We start from the raw sequence: 18055 nt of genomic DNA on the forward strand, positions 1-18055 counted from the left end.
CAGCTTGTGTCTTTGTATGCCACTATAATTGAAGACCGAATTAAAAAGACTAGTTTGCGTCTGACGTCAGGGCAAAGTCGCTACATGATTGGTTGCTGAGCTGTGCATTATGGCATTTTTAGTCTAGTTGACAGGACGTCAGACGCAAACTAGTCTTCTTAATTCTGTCAACAATTATACAAAATCCTCATATCAGAGATGGTCTGGATGGAGGTGCACAATGTGATGTCCGCCTTCAGCCCTCTATTAACAGATCAGAGATGGTCTGGATGGAGGTGCACAATGTGATGTCCACCTTCAGCCCTCTATTAACAGATCAGAGATGGTCTGGATGGAGGTGCACAATGTGATGTCCGCCTTCAGCCCTCTATTCATAGAGTTGGCTTTATCAGGTTAGGGCTATTGAATTAAGAGCCATGCTTAATTGGAGAAATAACTTGTATCAGGTTGTGAAACATCCCTGCTTGAAAAGCAATGTCAGGATATTATGAAGAGACCCTTGAGGTATATACCCAATGTGATGTTTCCCAATGAATTATTTGTATTTCTAGGAATGGCAGTACCTATGTATGAGTGGATTCTATGTATTAATTGTATTTCTAGGAATGGCAGTACCTATGTATGAGTGGCTTCTTCTTCTTACGGTTCTTTGCACCTGCTGTTCTCTCACCTAAGCTGTTTTTCCTCAGGGATCAGCATCCTAATAAACACACAGGAAGGACACTCACACTTCTAGCAAAGGTAAGAAATTGGTTACCTGCCTCACAAAGGAATTTAGCGTGCAATTTTAGTATGATTCATTGATGTGCATTACTATCAAAGCTGTAGCAAGATTTAAACATGTGGGGCACCCATCAAGGTCTTAGTTGGCCAAATCGCATGTTTGTATTACATTTTCTATGACGTTATAAAGAATTATAAAGAGAGGGGCGGCTTATCTGCTGTGTCCTAGCAGGACATCAGTCAATGTGAGACATTAGATATTAAATACAGGGATCACAGAGCATACATACCTGAGAAAATATATAATAAAGGTTTAGGGTAGGCTATAAACCCGGCCCCCAATTTTTACCAGTAGCGAGGACTGTGAAATTGGCAAAATAGGGGGTATTTAATTTGGACTGTCCGCAAAATTTGACCGTGAAATCAACGAAATAGGGGATATTTAATTTGCACTGTCCGCGATATTTGGATAAAAGAGGTACTTGGGAAAATCCGGTCATTTCATGTCAATATTTAGTGTCATTGAAAAGGGGTGTTTGAAATTCTAGTAATTGAAAAGAGGTGTTTGAAATTCTAGTAATTGAAAAGAGGTGTTTGAAATTCTAGTCATTGAACACCACAAAAAAGGGGTTGTTTTTGGCCAAATTTTGTCCTCGATTTTGCATGAAAAAGGGGGGTAAATTTGATGAAAAATCATTTCAAAGGAGGTCTTTTAAAGATTTGGTAACTCTCATGGTTGCCAACTTTTGTGTTGAGTTTGGAGGCCGGGGTTATAAAGCAACCAAATATTCATAAAGTGGGGTGGCAATCTTAGACATCATTTTTTAGCTTTGTCTTATTTTGTTTTCTTACTTCCCCATTCATATGTTGTATTATCAGGCATTGCAGACAATAGGCAACATGGGCTTGCAAACCGGCAAGGAGCCATGGATGGAAGCTTTAAATCCTCTAATCATGGACAGCGTCACAAGAATTAAAGATTTCTTGGATAGGCTATTAGACATCAATGATGACGAAGGTAAGATGACTACTAGACATCAATGATGATGAAGGTAGGATGGTCCAATGAAATGAAATGACTATTGATGGTATGAGGCACTAGGAATATAAACTGTATCCATTTTTCGTTAATCATTGAATTTCTCATCAGGACTCATTCAATTTTCATCAAACATTCCAATCATTGGCATTTTATTGGGCTAGTTTGATGAAAATTTAAATGAAATAAAGTAAATGTTTTAATTCTTCCATTGTCCGGACACACGCTAGTGATCATCAATTGTGTAAATTGAGGTGAGGTCCAGTTCATTTCAAATTTGAACTGAACTGAACTGGACCTCGTGCTACACGATCGATGATTACTAGCATGTCCACCCCATCTACGCGCTGATAGCCAATGATTCAACCTTTTCAATCTTGTTTTCATGATTGATGATCAGCCAATCAGACGGTGTGATTGTTTTCACGTCTTGTGTTCATCCTCATATGCTCGATGCAAAATGAGCGCAGACCATGGAAGAATAAAAAATTTATTTAAAGTTTGTTCAGGTTCTCAACAAAGGTGTGTAAAAATGAAGGTAAGATGTTTTGAATGTACAAATGTGATGACATAAAGATGCCTTTAAGTCAATAACGGCAAGTGACCATTTTTGATGAACATAATGTGATATCATTTTGTCAATCCCTTGATAAATACCAAATAGGCATGCTTTTATGTATTCATGTTCCGGAGAGATCACACATTTATGTCTCTGTGTGATGTGAACATATGTACTGATAAACACACCATGAACCGCATCTGTTGTGTGTTTGTCAATATTAAATTTGCACATAATCAATTATGAACTCTCATCATGTCTGCCTATTTGACCTACTTGTTATCACAGGATTGAATGGCTTCATAGGACTTGCCTTTTAAGGGTTACTTTAACATTTTGACCAAATATTAAGATATAGTTTGAGAGTCAAGAAAAACTGATTGTTTATAATTGATGCCTTTGAAAAGTAGCATCAGTTGGTCGGAAAAGGTAGGTTTCTTTAATTCAATCAAAATACACCATTATCAGGTATTAGGCACAGATTGAAACTGTTTTTATTACTCAAAATTTTCAAAAATGTGAAAATTCCCCCCAAAACAAATCTTTGTTCAGAAGTTTCAAAACTAAGGTTTTTTTCTTTTATTCGGTAACAACTTTTTCCTGTTTTTCCAAATTAGTTCTGTCAGATGAGAACTAGCAAGCTATCATTGTTTCCCTAATTCATCATGTATTATTCACCATATATTGCTTAATTTGATTTCAGTTTGCTTACCATGTCATGTGGTAATCATGTGGTCATCATGTGGTAATCATGTGGTAATCATGTGGCCATCATGTGGTATACATGTAGTCATCATGTGATAAGCTTTTGATCCCTTTTCCTTTCCCCAGATGCCAAGCATGAGTTTGCTCTCACAGGTATTTGCTTTAATTTTTATTTTGCTATTTTACATGAATTTTGCACCTTTCACAGAAATGCCAAATTAAAGCATATGTGCACAGTCACTTGCATACATGCACTGTACTAATGCACATAACAAAAGTCATGCTGATAAATAAACTCAATGACAAAGGGTTGTAACTGTCAAATCTTGAATTGTTACCATAAGTAAGTCCATGCAGTAGATGAAGTACCTATCAATAATATTATAGACATGAAACATCAGTTTTGTTCCACAAATCCAAACACACCACCTAGAATTTTATAGACTTAGTACATGTTAAGTCTGGTTTTGGCGATACTAACTTTTTAGTAATTGTCCAATTGTTTTGCGGTGATTTTCTTAGTTATGGTAGTGCATTCTAGCTTAGCAAATCATCACAAAACCACTTACCATGTCTAATTCTTTATCCCTACAATTTTCTCTCTCTCTCTCATTCTTTCTCTCTGCTTCAAAATATTTTATGTTAGACACTGCACTTTACAAAGTAAGTTATTATTTTCATTACTTGAGTGCTCCAAAGCCCTGCATGTGCCAAGCATTGATTAGGGGTTCATTCATAAATTTTCATGACCAAACAGTTGTCTATGCACAAGGGACCCCCGGTCATACATACCAGAACATTCTGTCATTCTTATTTCGTCAAAATAATAAAATCCATCAAAACACACAGTTAGGGTTTACAAATTTTGGTTTTCTTTGTTTGTATTTGCAGAAAATGTTACAAAATACCAAAGTATCTAAAAAGCTAAATTCCATTAAAAACACAACTTCAAGAGTGCACAGCATTATTAAAGCCAGGTTATAAATTTCTCATCTTTATCTTCCGAGCTTTGTTCCCATTTAGAATCATTTTTATTAACTTCTATACCATATATCCTCAAATAATCGCCCCCGGGGGCATTTCATTTTCCAAAAGGGGGTTGTTTATTAGAGGTCATTTTTAAAATGATAATTCCTGTTTATCATTAGGTAAGCTTAAAACTAAAATGACAATCTATGAACTTAGGAACGATGATTTCCGGTTCACTTACAGATTTACGATCAGACTTTCACCAATTACCATTTGCGATTGTGTGTGCACCTTGGTAAGCTTACTACACAAGATAGCATGTAGATATCAGTATTTTTGAAACATCTTGGTTTGCGTGTGGGGGAGGGGGGTTAACCCTAACCCCCAAAAATCTTACAAAATCTTACGATGAAAAAATCTGCGCATGCATGCATCCCAGGGTCTGCGATGACGCAATCACCCCAAGTGTTATATGCGGACGGAATTGCTGGCCGGGCAGCAATAACCCGTGTAGCTACCGGTCCGTGATCGTGTGCTTGGCATGCGAGGGGTCAAAGGTTGAATCCGGGGTGCCAAGTTAAAATTCTTCTTCTCCTTGACTTTTTCGGATCTTCTTTGACTTCCGATCCCAAAAAGCAGGGTCCAGTGTTAGGGTTAACTAAGATGAATTTTTCCAGATTAGAGCCTACACTAACCCTAACCCCAAAAATCTTACAAAATCTTACGATGAAAAAATCATGCATGCATGCATCCCAGGGTCTGCGATGGCGCTTAATCACCCCAAGTGTTATATGCGGACGGAATTGCTGGCCGGGCAGCAATAACCCGATGTAGCTACCGGTCCGTGATCGTGGTGCTTGGCATGCGAGGGGTCAAAGGTTGAACTCGGGGTGCCAAGTTAAAATTCTTCTTCTCCTTGACTTTTTCGGATCTTCTTTGACTTCCGATCCCAAAAAGCAGGGTCCAGTGTTAGGGTTAATAGAAGGGGGCGACTATTCAAGGATATACAGTATATTGAAACTAACCAGAATGGTCCAAAGTGATGCAACACAATATCAAGATTTTGATATTAGAATTCAGCAGCTGATTAGAAAGGAAGTTATAATGAATGTGTTGAGGTACACTTTACATACTGGGTGCAATGTTTTCGAACATACAGGGTGTCCCAGAAAAAATTACATAGCGAATAAAATTGAACGTAAGTCGAAAAATAGACATCAGAATCAAAAAATTGTAATTGTAACGCATAGCTTATTTTATTGTGCATCACATACGAAAAATGTATTTGATTCGGTTGACTGGTTGCAAAGAAATGACGGATTACACAATGCGTGCATCAATGCAGTTCATTCCAAGTTTGATCAACAGGCGCTTTTTCATACTCGCTCACTGCTAACTAAAGTTTGTGTATCTCATTAAATTTAGTCCACATTATCTATTTTATAATCCGACGGTGTTATGTCATTCATGCTTTCACTGAAAATTATAACAGTTTGTCCGAAAAAACTTTGATTTCTGCAATTGGAAGCTTTCCAATTTCAATTCTTTATGTTGTGCAAATACTGTATGTTATATATTTTAACATTTGAGCCAAGAATAACAATGATCAAGTGCTTACAGCTTTACGCATGATTTTTGATACCATGCAACATTAATGTTGAAGTTTTAAAAGATTTAAACCTTGGAAAATTTCTTGGAAATATTTCAAAAACATTATGTGTGTGAGAATTTTTTTAAGCCAGCTGGAATTCTTTATGCAACATTTCATTATGCAACATTTATATCAACATTAACGAAAAAATACATTTACAAGTACCGAGCATCATCTCACATGCAAGCTTTCATTTTCAATATTGTGCAGGTTTTCAAATTTGAACAAAAACTAATTCAATATTTTGCAAGAAACAGAATGTTTAAAAAGAACGAAAAGGAATTCACAGAACAAAATATGAAGCCCATTGACAGTTATCCACTAGTGTGCATTGTGTTGAATGATCTTTCTTTCAAAAACTTGGAATGAAGCGAATTGACGTATGCAATGCATTATGTAATCGCTCATTTCTTCGCGACTAACCAGTAAAATTGGCATATAAGATGCAGAATAAGATGGGCTATATGCTGATGATTAGATTTTGGATTCTGATGTCTATTTCTCGACTTACGTCCACATTCTTTCGCCCGGTAATATTTTCTGGGACACCCTGTATGTGGCTAGCAATGGTTAGAAATTGTTTGTAGGGAAAAGTGCACTTATAATATCAAAATATGTCAGCATGTTTCAATGATTTGTCTCATGTCCCTTTTGCCTAAATGAACATCATGTTGTATATACCAGGTGGATGTAATGTACTGGAATGTGTAGCACAGTACTGGAAAAACAACATACTGCACTGAGCTGACAACACCCTTATTCAGAGTTTCCTCACACTTTGTGCCAATGAATCATTGTATTGCATAAATATGAAGTGGGGTCCTGATTGGCTAATAAAATATTGGTTCCTCTTTCGTTATCAAGGCACGTAGCATTTCATGGCCCCGACGTGACACGGTTCTATTCCAATGATAAACGTGGGTGTGCTTCGGCAAGTGTAACACAGACGAGGAAAAGATGAATCATCCATCGCACACTAGCTCAATTAAACATGAAATTGCATCATAGGCAGATAAACCAGAGAAAAAACTTAGGACATACCTGCCTGTCGATTGCAGGGCAAGCATTCTAGGTTAGAGCGCTTACCCTGCAAGCGAAAGGTGACAATCCCCTCTCCTGGCATATTAAGGGCCTTGTAGGTACTAGCTAATCATATGTAAAAAGGAAACTAACAAGGAAATGTGACATTAAAGAAAGAGATAGCAACAACTTGTTTGAAGAGTTTTGCAATGCTACACAATTTTTTGCTCACCTGGAACATTTTCCCTTGATGACTAGCATCTGCAGCAGATAGTTGTGCTGATGACCCATATAATTTTGATGACTTCCTGTTTACAATCGGAATAGTCCATTTAATTATGACATCATGAGAACTTGTGAATGATGTCATACAAGTTGCTATGATCAGTGATGATGTTACTCTGCTATCCCACATCAGATGGATATCCAGTCCTTTGTTACAATTCAGCTTATAAAGCTTTTGATTTTGGATTCCCATAACTCTAATTGTAGACAGGAAGTCATCATAGCACCATCATCTGCTGAAGATGTTAGTCTATCTTGCAAAAATGTTCCAGGTAGGGGGAATGTTGTGTAGTGGTGAGGTTATAACTCTTCAATCGATATAGTATCACTATGAATATCCACTCGCATATAAAGAAATTGTTGAAGTAGATGGTTTTTTATGTCAACCCCTGGATAGCTGTCCAGTTCTCTATACTTTGTCTCACCTGGAGTTTAGAGTGATATATGTGTGCATATCATTGGTCACAGTATGAAATCATGTGCTAATCTAATCGCACAGAGCATGTGCACACCTATATAATTACGATTTGTTGGCACGCCTGCAGCGTAACCGTGATATGCACTGATGTCACTCAACTCAAAAATAGGCCATCTGGGTTAACATTATCTGGTCATATGTTTACTAGAATTTGCATTTCTTCTTTGTGCATGGGTGTACTAACTGGATTTAGGGGAACTTAGCTGTAGCTCAAAATTAATTGAGCCAACAAGGATAAATAAAATTAACCAAAACATTTGGTTTGCTTTTCAGATCAATCTGTTTAAGACCAAAAACTTTAAATTGACACAAAAAGAACAAAATAATTTTGCATGTATTTGCCTTGCATTTATCTGGTAATGTAAGTGGGGGGAAATATTCACCAAAGTGAAGAATGCATCATGGGAAGCTTGTTGTTTAGTGAAACTACATTCGAAATGGACAATTGTCTTTAACCTTATTGGTCTTTTCTCTTTCTCTGCTGTTAATATTTCAATCTCATACTAACAGCACACTGTTTTTCTTCAAGACAATACATTATTTTAAATGCCTGTATAGATTAGGTATTTGTAATGCTCTTTATATATTATTTGATGCACATAAATCCTGTTGGTCTCAGCTATGTAGACCAGGCAGCATTAACCTCAGCAAGCATGGGATGAGCATTTTCAAGAATGTGTCATAAGCTGATTTGAAATGTGAACTTTGAGATCTTGAAAAAATTTGAAATGTGAAAATGTGATGCCCATGTCCTCATCAGTGGAACCCAATACAAGCTTATCTCCATTGCATCACAACATTATATCAGTGTCCTATTTTATAAATCTTGTTATATAAATTTGATTCATTGAAAGTCTATCATTCTTTTCATATGTGTTACAGATTCTTTAATTCTATCATACTGAAACATTTTGTGAGCTCAAAATTGCACACCATATGTGGTAAAGATACAAAAAGATATACCTTATATTGATAGAGTTTAAATCGATATCACAACTAAAATTGTTCATTTACGTGAGCTTTTGATCTGAGTTTATATACTGCTGGTAGCTGGTGGCAGCCTTTGTTAAGTGTGCCTAGTTGGTGTCTGATATTAATGGCTTCCCTTACACCTTGGTTAAACCAGTTGGAGTCCTGATCTAGCACTTTCACATGCTTCCAAGATATACTTTGTGTTGCTAGGTCTCATGCTTGTAGGCCTACAGCTGCTTAATATCCAAATGCTAGAGTAAGTTGCACAAACTAAGTGTGGAATTCCAAATATTGCTTTCCTTGAAAAACTTCCTCTGTATACTGCAAGTTGTACACCTATTTTCTGTAATACCCCATTTGGAAATATTCTAGTTTGATTGTTGGTTGATGCATTTGTTACTTCACTGAAATAAACATTTTTTCATAACCCCAGGAACACACTTGACACCTGCGGTCAGTACCATTTCATAACTTGTTCCCCTTATTTCACTCTGTTTTCAGTACCTTCTCAAGAGGCCCAGAAACGAAGTGTTTTCCAGCAAAACTTGACCATCAAAGAAGGATTTCTGAAGAAGAAACGAGGAGAGAATATCTCCGTAGTGACGCCTTTTACGTTCAAGAGACGCTACTTCTGGCTGAGCTATGATAACATCTCATTTGCTAAGCTACCCGAGGATGAGGTTAGTTAGTGTAGACTTATTCTGAAGGGGTTTTGTTTATTGGTCATTTTAATACCAGTAGTAAGAGAGAGGAAAAAACATAGGGCCTATCAGAGAAAGAACCATGTTCTGGTCGCAAGTTAAGTTCTCTGATTCTGGAAAGTGCAAGTTAGAAATAGAAAAATGTCAAGCTTTCCTGGCTTACAATCTTCGCTTCACTTGTAAGACATATAAGAGGTTGTAGGTTCAATTCAGCATGTGGCTGTTCATATGCACCATGTTAGTAGACACTTTTGCAGACATGCCAACTAGTACGGTTTCGTTGTATCCCCAATCTTGACCAAAATGATAATGCCTTAAAAAGATACACAGTTGCAGTAATAGACTACCAACTGAACTGACATTGTTGGACCCTGTTTAATTGCATGGCAATGTAGCTGTCATTTGATTGGTTACTTTTGTAAACAGTTCATAAATTTGACCTTGTCAACCGATCGGCATGCTTGTCTTAAAAGCACTCGGCAGCATAGTTTTAGCGCTATGCTACTTCTGTGTATCTTTCACCGCCACATATACAGACAGAACAATTGAGTGGAGTCCAGTGGGAATGGTTCTAGTATTCATGTTTGCAACGTAGCACAAGTTTAGATTAGTCTGTGGTGTTGTTGGTTTTCCATTTGTGTGTGACACCAAAAACAAAACAAAAAAAGTATAAAAAAATGCCATCTAAAGAAGAATTCAATGTTTTAAGGATGAATACACTGTGAAATGCAGTTTTATTGTGAAGATAAAGAGTGACATTCACAGTGCAAGATGACAACATTTGGATTTCACCATAGCACATGGTGGGTCCATGCAACATCGACAGTAAAAAAATACAGTTTTGGGTCTTCTGGGTAAGGAAATCTGAATTTCAAAATTAGCATGTCTGCTATTGGGTGATTTCATTTCAACATCTTTTGTCTGTTTTGAGATATGGCAGTGTGCCAGATAGGCCGGCTAACTGACCCATGTGCAGAATTGGTTTACTTGCCTCACAACACGGGTGACATCGGCAAACTGGTTCACATTTGGTGACACAACCAGGTATGTAATATAGGTTTCAATGAAAGGTATAACTTATATCCCTATGTGTATTAAGTATCTTAACTGATGTGGATACCTTCATATTACAGGTTCGCAACACAATCCAGACAAACAGTATATGTGTAGTTGAAGTTGTAGATGAGGGCGCTTTCCATCTAGACAATATGATTCAAATCACATATCGGGATTCCAATGATGTTCTGAATACACTTTACATTCAGGCTCAGGTTAGTGGCATTGAAGTTGTTTTACCTTCTATAAATGGTGCCAAAGACTGGGCATCACATTCTGTAAGGGACAGTCAAAGGTTTCCTGAATAACTTTGAAACAGCTGTATGATTTTCACTTTATCTTTGGAATCAAAACAGTGCTTATTTACTCCTTTCATGTGCCTCAGGATACTTTGTTACTCCCTGCTTGTTCATGAAATTTGGGAAAAGTTATGTTCTGATGTTATAATCCATGAAGAATAAGGCACTAAACTTTCCTGTATTTCAAAAGAACAAGCAGGGTAGGAGGAAACAAATTTTAGTACAGAGTTCTCAATAGGCAGCACACAAGCCAGACCCAGCCTGCCGACCAATTGTGGTTGACCCTTGAACAGCTCTGATATATACAGTAAACATAGTAAAACAAGTTGTATTTGGCCCTCAAATACAGATCTTTGAAAGAGTTTAACCAGGGGCGTAGCCTGCTTTCTTGGTCAAGGGAGAAAAATAACACTTTTTTGGAAAAAGACAAAAATAAAATCCTGGTTTGATATTAATTTGGAGTACACATGTAATACAAAGTTTTATTTATGTGGCGATTGGCTAATCACATTCATGTACACTATGTAATAAGTCACACACCTGGTTGATTATATGCAATATAGATGTAGGGATAAACAAAAGTAGGTCTGTATAATTTTTTGGTGGTACCTGTGCCCTGTTGATGACTCTCAAAATTTAACCCCCAAATAATTTTTTATTAATTTTGAAAATTATTTGAAGTACACAATTTGTTCCAATTCACATTCATTATGTGACTTGGGTGGTAACAGTTTTCAAATTTATAACTATGTCATTCAGCAGGTAGTGTAACACATGAAGCTGAACCTGAGGTTTATTATGGCCTAATCTTGGTCAGTCTCATGCAAATTGTTCTCTTCATAGGTAGTGTAAATCCTGTGTTGATCTCACCAATTGGACACCTTGTTATAAACTATTTGTATTTTTCTTGCTCTATCTGTTAGGATGTCAATGATCGCCATCAATGGTTATCTTCCATCAGGAAAACCTGTGTATCCAATCCTGATATGCTACGTACATTCCATCCAGGTGCCTTCAGGACAGGACGATGGACCTGTTGTCTTGGAACAGCTAGAGCAGGTAGGTGCAGTCAACATGCTGGGATACTGATGATTTGGCTGGCTTCATTTATGTGATATTATACCGCTCGTAATATTATATTATCTTGTCATTATAATCATCTACCCAGCAATAGATGACAGGTTTTGGTTCCAAACTTTATATTTTCAGCATTGCAAACTTTAGTCCAGGTTGTCAAGAAAAAAGAATAGTTTTCTAGTCTGAACTATTTTTCGTATAAGTTAAGAGTTGTTGTTTATGAATTTAGGCTGAAAGGTCAATAAACAGACTTTTTTTGGCAGACTTTATAAAAATTAAAAAGCACATCAAAGAGATTGAAAAGTAAGTGTAAAAATTCTGAAAAGGCAGTCATAGATACTGACATATCAAACTTTGAGGCTTTTTAATTGTTTGAAAGTCTGCCATGAGGGAACACATATCAATCTTTTATATTGAGAGATTATGCAAAGTCAAATGTAATGCAGTTATTGTTGAAATGTAACAAATTAATTTCCCATTGTGACTGATTGTGTTTGTACTTGTTTCAGTTGATGTTGGGTGCAGTAAAGCCCATTGTGCTGCTACGTTAGGCGACTGGAGAGATCCGTTAGACCCAGATGTAGAAGCACAGGTCATCTACAGCCAATTATTACTAGGGAAAGACACACTCAAGTAAGTATTCCCTGAACTAGGCATGTTTTTACTAATTGAGTGAATGGAGCGACTCCTGCATTCTTGATTCATTGAGTATTTGTCTTTTGTAAAACCCTAGTTGAATTTGAGTAATGAACACCCTGACTATACCTGGAAATGCACTGCTGCCCTCTTGTGACAGCTATTTGACCAGTGCTATTGGATAATTTTCAAAGCTGAAAAAAATAAAAAGGGCATGATATTTTTGAATTGCTTGTTTTTCAAAAATATATGTCTTTATGCACACATGAACTTTTAACTAGCATCACTACCATACTTGAGGTGAATCAAAGTATTCTTGGATTGGGGCAGTCAGTGATTTCCACCTGTGTATTTCCAAGACTGGCTCACTGTCATATCCATTTAAGTGCCCTTCTCTTGACTATCTTTAGATGGGACTGAAAGATTGTTGTTCCTCCAAGGGATGGAGCACTATTGTGGCCAAATTTTTAATGTACTTTACCATAAAGAGAAGTTGCATTGATACCCTTGCAAGTGATCTTTCCCAGAGACTGAACTCGGGATTCATACACCAAGGAATTCCACACTACTTTGATTATAATATGGCATTTGAAATATTTTATTTTTATCATATAGAGAAAAGTATTCTACAGAGTCTACAACTGCTGGCACTGAAGCAGTTACAAAGCGAGCCAAGGAAGCTGCAGGGGAGAATTCTACAGGCAAAAATTCTGATGAAAAGGAAGGCGATGCCCCAAAAACAAATGGTAGGAATTAATTACTCATGGAATTGAGTTATGAAGAGTATAAATAATTTCTTGAGATTGTGAATATGTATGTGTTTTCCCTCACTATCAAACAACATTGTAGAAAAATGCTTCAGCACAGTTATTGAGACATGTAAAAACACATTGTTTCAAACTATTTGATACTTGTAGGTACAACCCACAGTGATGCAGAAGTGAGGCCTCACCAAACCTGCAAGAAGACAATGTCATATCATGATTCCAGGATGGCTGCTACCGGTCTCTTACTAGATGTTATAGGAGATATAGAGAAAGCACATGCAGCATTTGAGAAGCGGGCAAAGGAAAAGGACAAGGTGCCACGCCTTAGACAAATACAGCTATAATTATTATGAACCACTAAAACTTGCCTTAATTCTATTTGATATCATACTATATTAGCTATGTGCAAAATAAGCCAAAAGTTTCAAAACATATTTGGTCCCTTAGATCTGAAAGGGGCCTTGTCAGTTTTCAGGCCTATTGTGTCAACTCATTGAGTATTTCTCAAGATTTAGGGTTTTATGAGAAAGCTTTGGGAATGATAATGAAATGGCAGTCCAAAAAATATTGCAACATTTTATGGGACTGGGACAAGAGTAACAATGGAAATTTTAATTTTTAAAGTATTGATGTCAAAGAGTTAATATATGCTGACTGTAGTATCAAATTGTATTTCCCTTTGAGCGTATGGCTGGTTCATCAAGTGGGTCCACAATTCTCATTTAGACCAAGAGCTAGCCTTATTTTATATACTGTTTATTGAATAAACTTTTGTAACAAGTGTCCACATTTCTTCAAGTCTGAAGTTGAGATGGTTAGATTGCCTGTATGTATAAGTGCTAAAAATAATCGTATTATTGCAATCCTTGGTCACAATCAGAATAAGGATAAAATCAACTTATAGCTACTACTTCATATTTCAGAAAGTATCTCTAGCAATCAGTGATAAACAAAAATCTTTGCCGGCCATTTTGCTTCATGTGTGTGTATAGTATTAATATTCTCTGTGAGTCTGTGATGTCAATATGGATTTCATTTGATGCAGCTTCAAATCTTAAACATTCGGTTAAAGTGCTGGCGTACATACGCACTGTGGGCATTTCATTTTCGAAAAAGGGGGTCTTTATTAGAAGTGAATTTTCAATGAAAAACTCACAAAATATGATTTCTGGAATTCACAAAAATACAAATTTTGGTTTGATCAACATGTCAGCTCGCATACAGGGACCACATATAATTGAAAAATACTATAAAATAGATTTGTGTATTTCTATGCAAGAATGTGATTTATTTAGTTAAAAATCTGAACATTTAAGTTAGAATAGTATTTGTCCAAACAATTTCATGATGTAGTATTTGTCCAAACAATTTCGCAATCAAAACATGCCAGTTTTAAGCTTACTTATGGTGCATGGATGCTAACATGCTACGGCATAGAAATTACTGCATTTCAGTCACTTTTTCTTTGCACAAAAATGGGGGCATTTAATAGATGGGGATCATTTAATAGAGTAGACACAGTATGCACACAAAGCAGCTGCTTCAACATGTTGACATCACTGACTTACAAAGAGTGAAGGCTGTGAAGGGACATTCACAGGTAATTCTGTGTAATTCTGTATAAAATTATTTGCCTACCTTCACCAAGAATTGATCAATGAGAACAAATTGATGATAATAGATGCTGTAAGTATATCTAGCATAATATTCTTATCCTTGGGAACAAGAACAAGAAGTTTAGTTTGACAGCCAGCCATGTACACTATATTTTCTTAATTCACCATGTGGACATGGGCACAGCCATTACACAACTATATTATTTACTTGTCAAAGTAATTATTTTTCACTGTGTGGTCAAGTAAAAACTCAAGTTGAATTATGTGTGAGCAGCACAGGGCAACTAGATCCAGAATATATCAGCATGAAATACCTATACCATTTTCCACCCTGATGTAGCAGTGATGTCAGTGGGCACATTGGGCACAGCTTCAAATTGCTAGCATTCGCTCCAAGCACTGGCGTACACGCACATGCTTAAAAACGTTGCATAGATGCAGCTGTCTCAACGTGTAAACATCACTGCCTCGTCAGGGTTGAAAAATGGTGTAGATAACCATTCAGTCCACATTAATTATAAAGACACGATTTATTGTCACAAAAATGAAGGAAAAAAATCAGAAGATTGAGTGACCCTGTAACTTAATAATGTGTTGACAAACTTATTTCCGAGACAGTTTACTAGTATCAGCAGCTTTTAAAATTATATAGAGCCGTTAATGTTTTTTATTTGGCAAAATACCCCAAATGTTTAGTGACAGATTGCTGAGGTCAACTGACTTGCCATTGAAGAGTACACACTGTGCTACGGGTCACTGTCCAAACATACAGACACTCAGCCATAATGGCAGCCTCTAGCAGTCTCTCTTACAAATTTATAAATTTGAATTTATAAATATAGTCTACATGGCTGACAATGACAGATCTCTGCATGACCTTTATACACTATTACAACAGTTACTGAACTTTTCAGTAAACAATTCTAATATTGCATCAATAAAGTGACTGGACTCATGAACTCCTGAAACTTTGTTTTGTAAAGTACTGTGAGACAGTCAATATTTAAAAAGAAAAGTGTGGCTGAAATTCTACACCTTAACCTATTGTGAGTGCAGGCAGTCATACTTATTGAGTTGTATAAATATGAGCCAAGATAAAGTTCAATATAATGATATTTGAAATAATCCCACGTTACTGAGAAAAACATTCTATTCTAATATCAAATTTGGTACATGAAATGTATCCCTGCTTTTGTTTTCATTTAATGTTCTTTTTTTTTTTTATTCCTTTCATTCATTCATTTCCATTTTTGTGTCCATTGTTGGAATTTATTTAGGTTAATGTTCACTTATAAATATCATACCAGTCCAAAATGATGCAAACATTCATTCCAAAAATTACAGTATATGGGGACTCTCCCACCTTAACACAACACAATATTTACTGGTCTTTGATACCCATTGTATTTGACTTACCCTATGTGTCCTATATTTTCACTCCAAATGTTCCTGTATTAATCCTATATTTTTGCAAAGGCTGGCTTGGAGCCATGTAATTGGGATGACTTGTAAAATGCAATAAATTATCAAAATTGTCATAAATATTGCTGTTTTTGTTATTTTTTTAAATGTAATGCACTTAAAATGTACATATTTTTGTGAAAAGCTTAAAACACTGCTAGTAATGTTAAGCAAACAGGCCCAACTCACAGAACATTTCTGACATTTGCACAGATTTGCACCTTGTTTCCCAGAAAGATAACAGTATTTTTAAAGGCTAAGGTGTGCCTCAAGGCAACTGAACTTTCTAGCATGATTGCTAGTCAAGACCCATGACAGGAACCCCAGTAGTCCTACCACAATTGCAGCTGGTGATTTGTCTGTCACTTCGTTTGATTTCTAGTATGATATGGGCATTGATTTGGGCTATTCCATTTAAAATCCACACTACCCCTGTGGAACACTTTGGAAATATCTTCCACAGGGGGAGTATGAATTTCAAATGGAATAAACACATTAGGCAGCTCTATTTGAAACTCACCCTCGGTGGAAGATTGGGGTTGAATCTTTCTCAGAGGGTGTGTGGAATTTAAATGGAGCTGCCTAATGTAGTGGGGATTTTACATGTAATAGCTCATTTGCTTTGATTTGGATGTCAGGTTCAAATGATGTGTATTTGCCGTCACCCATTACATAACCAGCAGGCATTGATTATTTGATGCACAATGGTTAGCCTTACTCTGCCAAGTATCCATTGGAAATGAAAAGAATTGTGAAAGTGATATTGCTGGTATATTGTCGTGAAAACCAGCCTTTTAAATGGCACATAAAAGCATTGGGCAGTTCTAATAAATATGGAGGTAAATATCGCAATAGACTTGTGTTGAATGACAGTGTGAATCTACTTTGCTAGTTCTAATAACTTATTGACTGAATGTCTCCTACCGTGGCTCAAATGAAATTTTAGCTTTGATTGGGGCTTTGTTCATTTTCTTCACATATGCTGTAGGAACAAAATGCACACAAAATGTTGCATTGTAATAACTTCAATAATAACACTTTAACCTGCCTTAAATCGCATACAGTGGTGTTCTGTTTGAGCTCATTCCTTTAAGCAAAATGTGCTTCTGGATTTATCAATAAAGATTTACATTTGCTTTAGATACTAGTATTAGTATTACTGGTTAACATTTATCATCATTGGTATCTAGGGCTGTTGTCGATTAGAATTTCATTGTCTTCAATTGTCAAATCTCAAGATCCGACGTCGGCAAGTTGTTTACAAAGCAATAGCGTGATCAATCAAGTACAAATATTAAGTTCAGAGACCACGTTATGCGTCGTTTATTCACATCAAAATATTACTGTCATCTACACATGATCAAATAGCTATAACTTGCCGTTACAAAATTTGTACCTAGAAGTTGTTTCATGGAAAATAATGGTGATCTTAAGCTTATCTCTGATATTTTTAATCACTAGTCGAGAATTAGTCCATGCTTGTCCACAATCGGGAAAATTGCTTTGTCGACAATATTGTCAACAACAACCTTGTCGACAACAGTCGTACTGGTATCATGGTTGCCTATATGCCTGTTGCTCTTGAGATGTTTTTGATGCACAAGAAGTAGGCTTCCCCAGGGAGGTTTACTCTACCCTGTCGCTGGTGGGGCAAGGGAAAAAAACTAATAACGTGTTGTAGAAACCAGTCTTTCAAAAGATACCAAAATATGCAACAATGATGAAGTTTGATATTCTACCAAGTTGTTGACCGTTTCTTGTACACTTTTTGGGCAGGTCTCTGTTAAAAAAACCTCTTACTTGCCATGACTGTGTGCTGATCATAATTCTTTGTTACATTGGCTATACGATACGATACATCAAAACATTAGATAGCTTTGTGACATAAAAAGTGCCATAACTCTTCGTTATAAAAAAAATGGGGACTAAATTTCCAAGGTTGTAAATGTGCCTTGAATATTGGTCATAAAGTATGCCCAGGTACTTAGAGTAGACATAATCATGATTAATGCAAATAGCTGAAAATATCATCGCTTATCTG

General features: G+C 36.4%; 1 protein-coding gene across 2 annotated transcripts in view; it reads left to right on the forward strand.

The window, feature by feature from the left end:
• LOC140155824 (rasGAP-activating-like protein 1) overlaps positions 1-13569 on the forward strand; it is a 65862-nt gene extending 52293 nt beyond the window's left edge. The window contains exons 12-20 of one of the 2 annotated variants that reach the window (XM_072178808.1): positions 604-741; positions 1603-1741; positions 3153-3179; positions 8903-9081; positions 10236-10373; positions 11381-11516; positions 12044-12167; positions 12786-12916; positions 13088-13569. In XM_072178808.1, the coding sequence (XP_072034909.1) occupies positions 604-741; positions 1603-1741; positions 3153-3179; positions 8903-9081; positions 10236-10373; positions 11381-11516; positions 12044-12167; positions 12786-12916; positions 13088-13281 (1206 nt within the window). In that variant the 3' untranslated portion in view covers positions 13282-13569. The remainder of the gene's footprint in view (positions 1-603; positions 742-1602; positions 1742-3152; positions 3180-8902; positions 9082-10235; positions 10374-11380; positions 11517-12043; positions 12168-12785; positions 12917-13087) is intronic. The other variant, XM_072178809.1, reaches the window with a different exon arrangement.
• Positions 13570-18055: the final 4486 nt, after the last annotated feature.

The sequence above is a fragment of the Amphiura filiformis genome, chromosome 6 (genome assembly GCF_039555335.1).
Source record: "Amphiura filiformis chromosome 6, Afil_fr2py, whole genome shotgun sequence".
In the NCBI taxonomy this organism is placed as follows: domain Eukaryota; kingdom Metazoa; phylum Echinodermata; class Ophiuroidea; order Amphilepidida; family Amphiuridae; genus Amphiura; species Amphiura filiformis.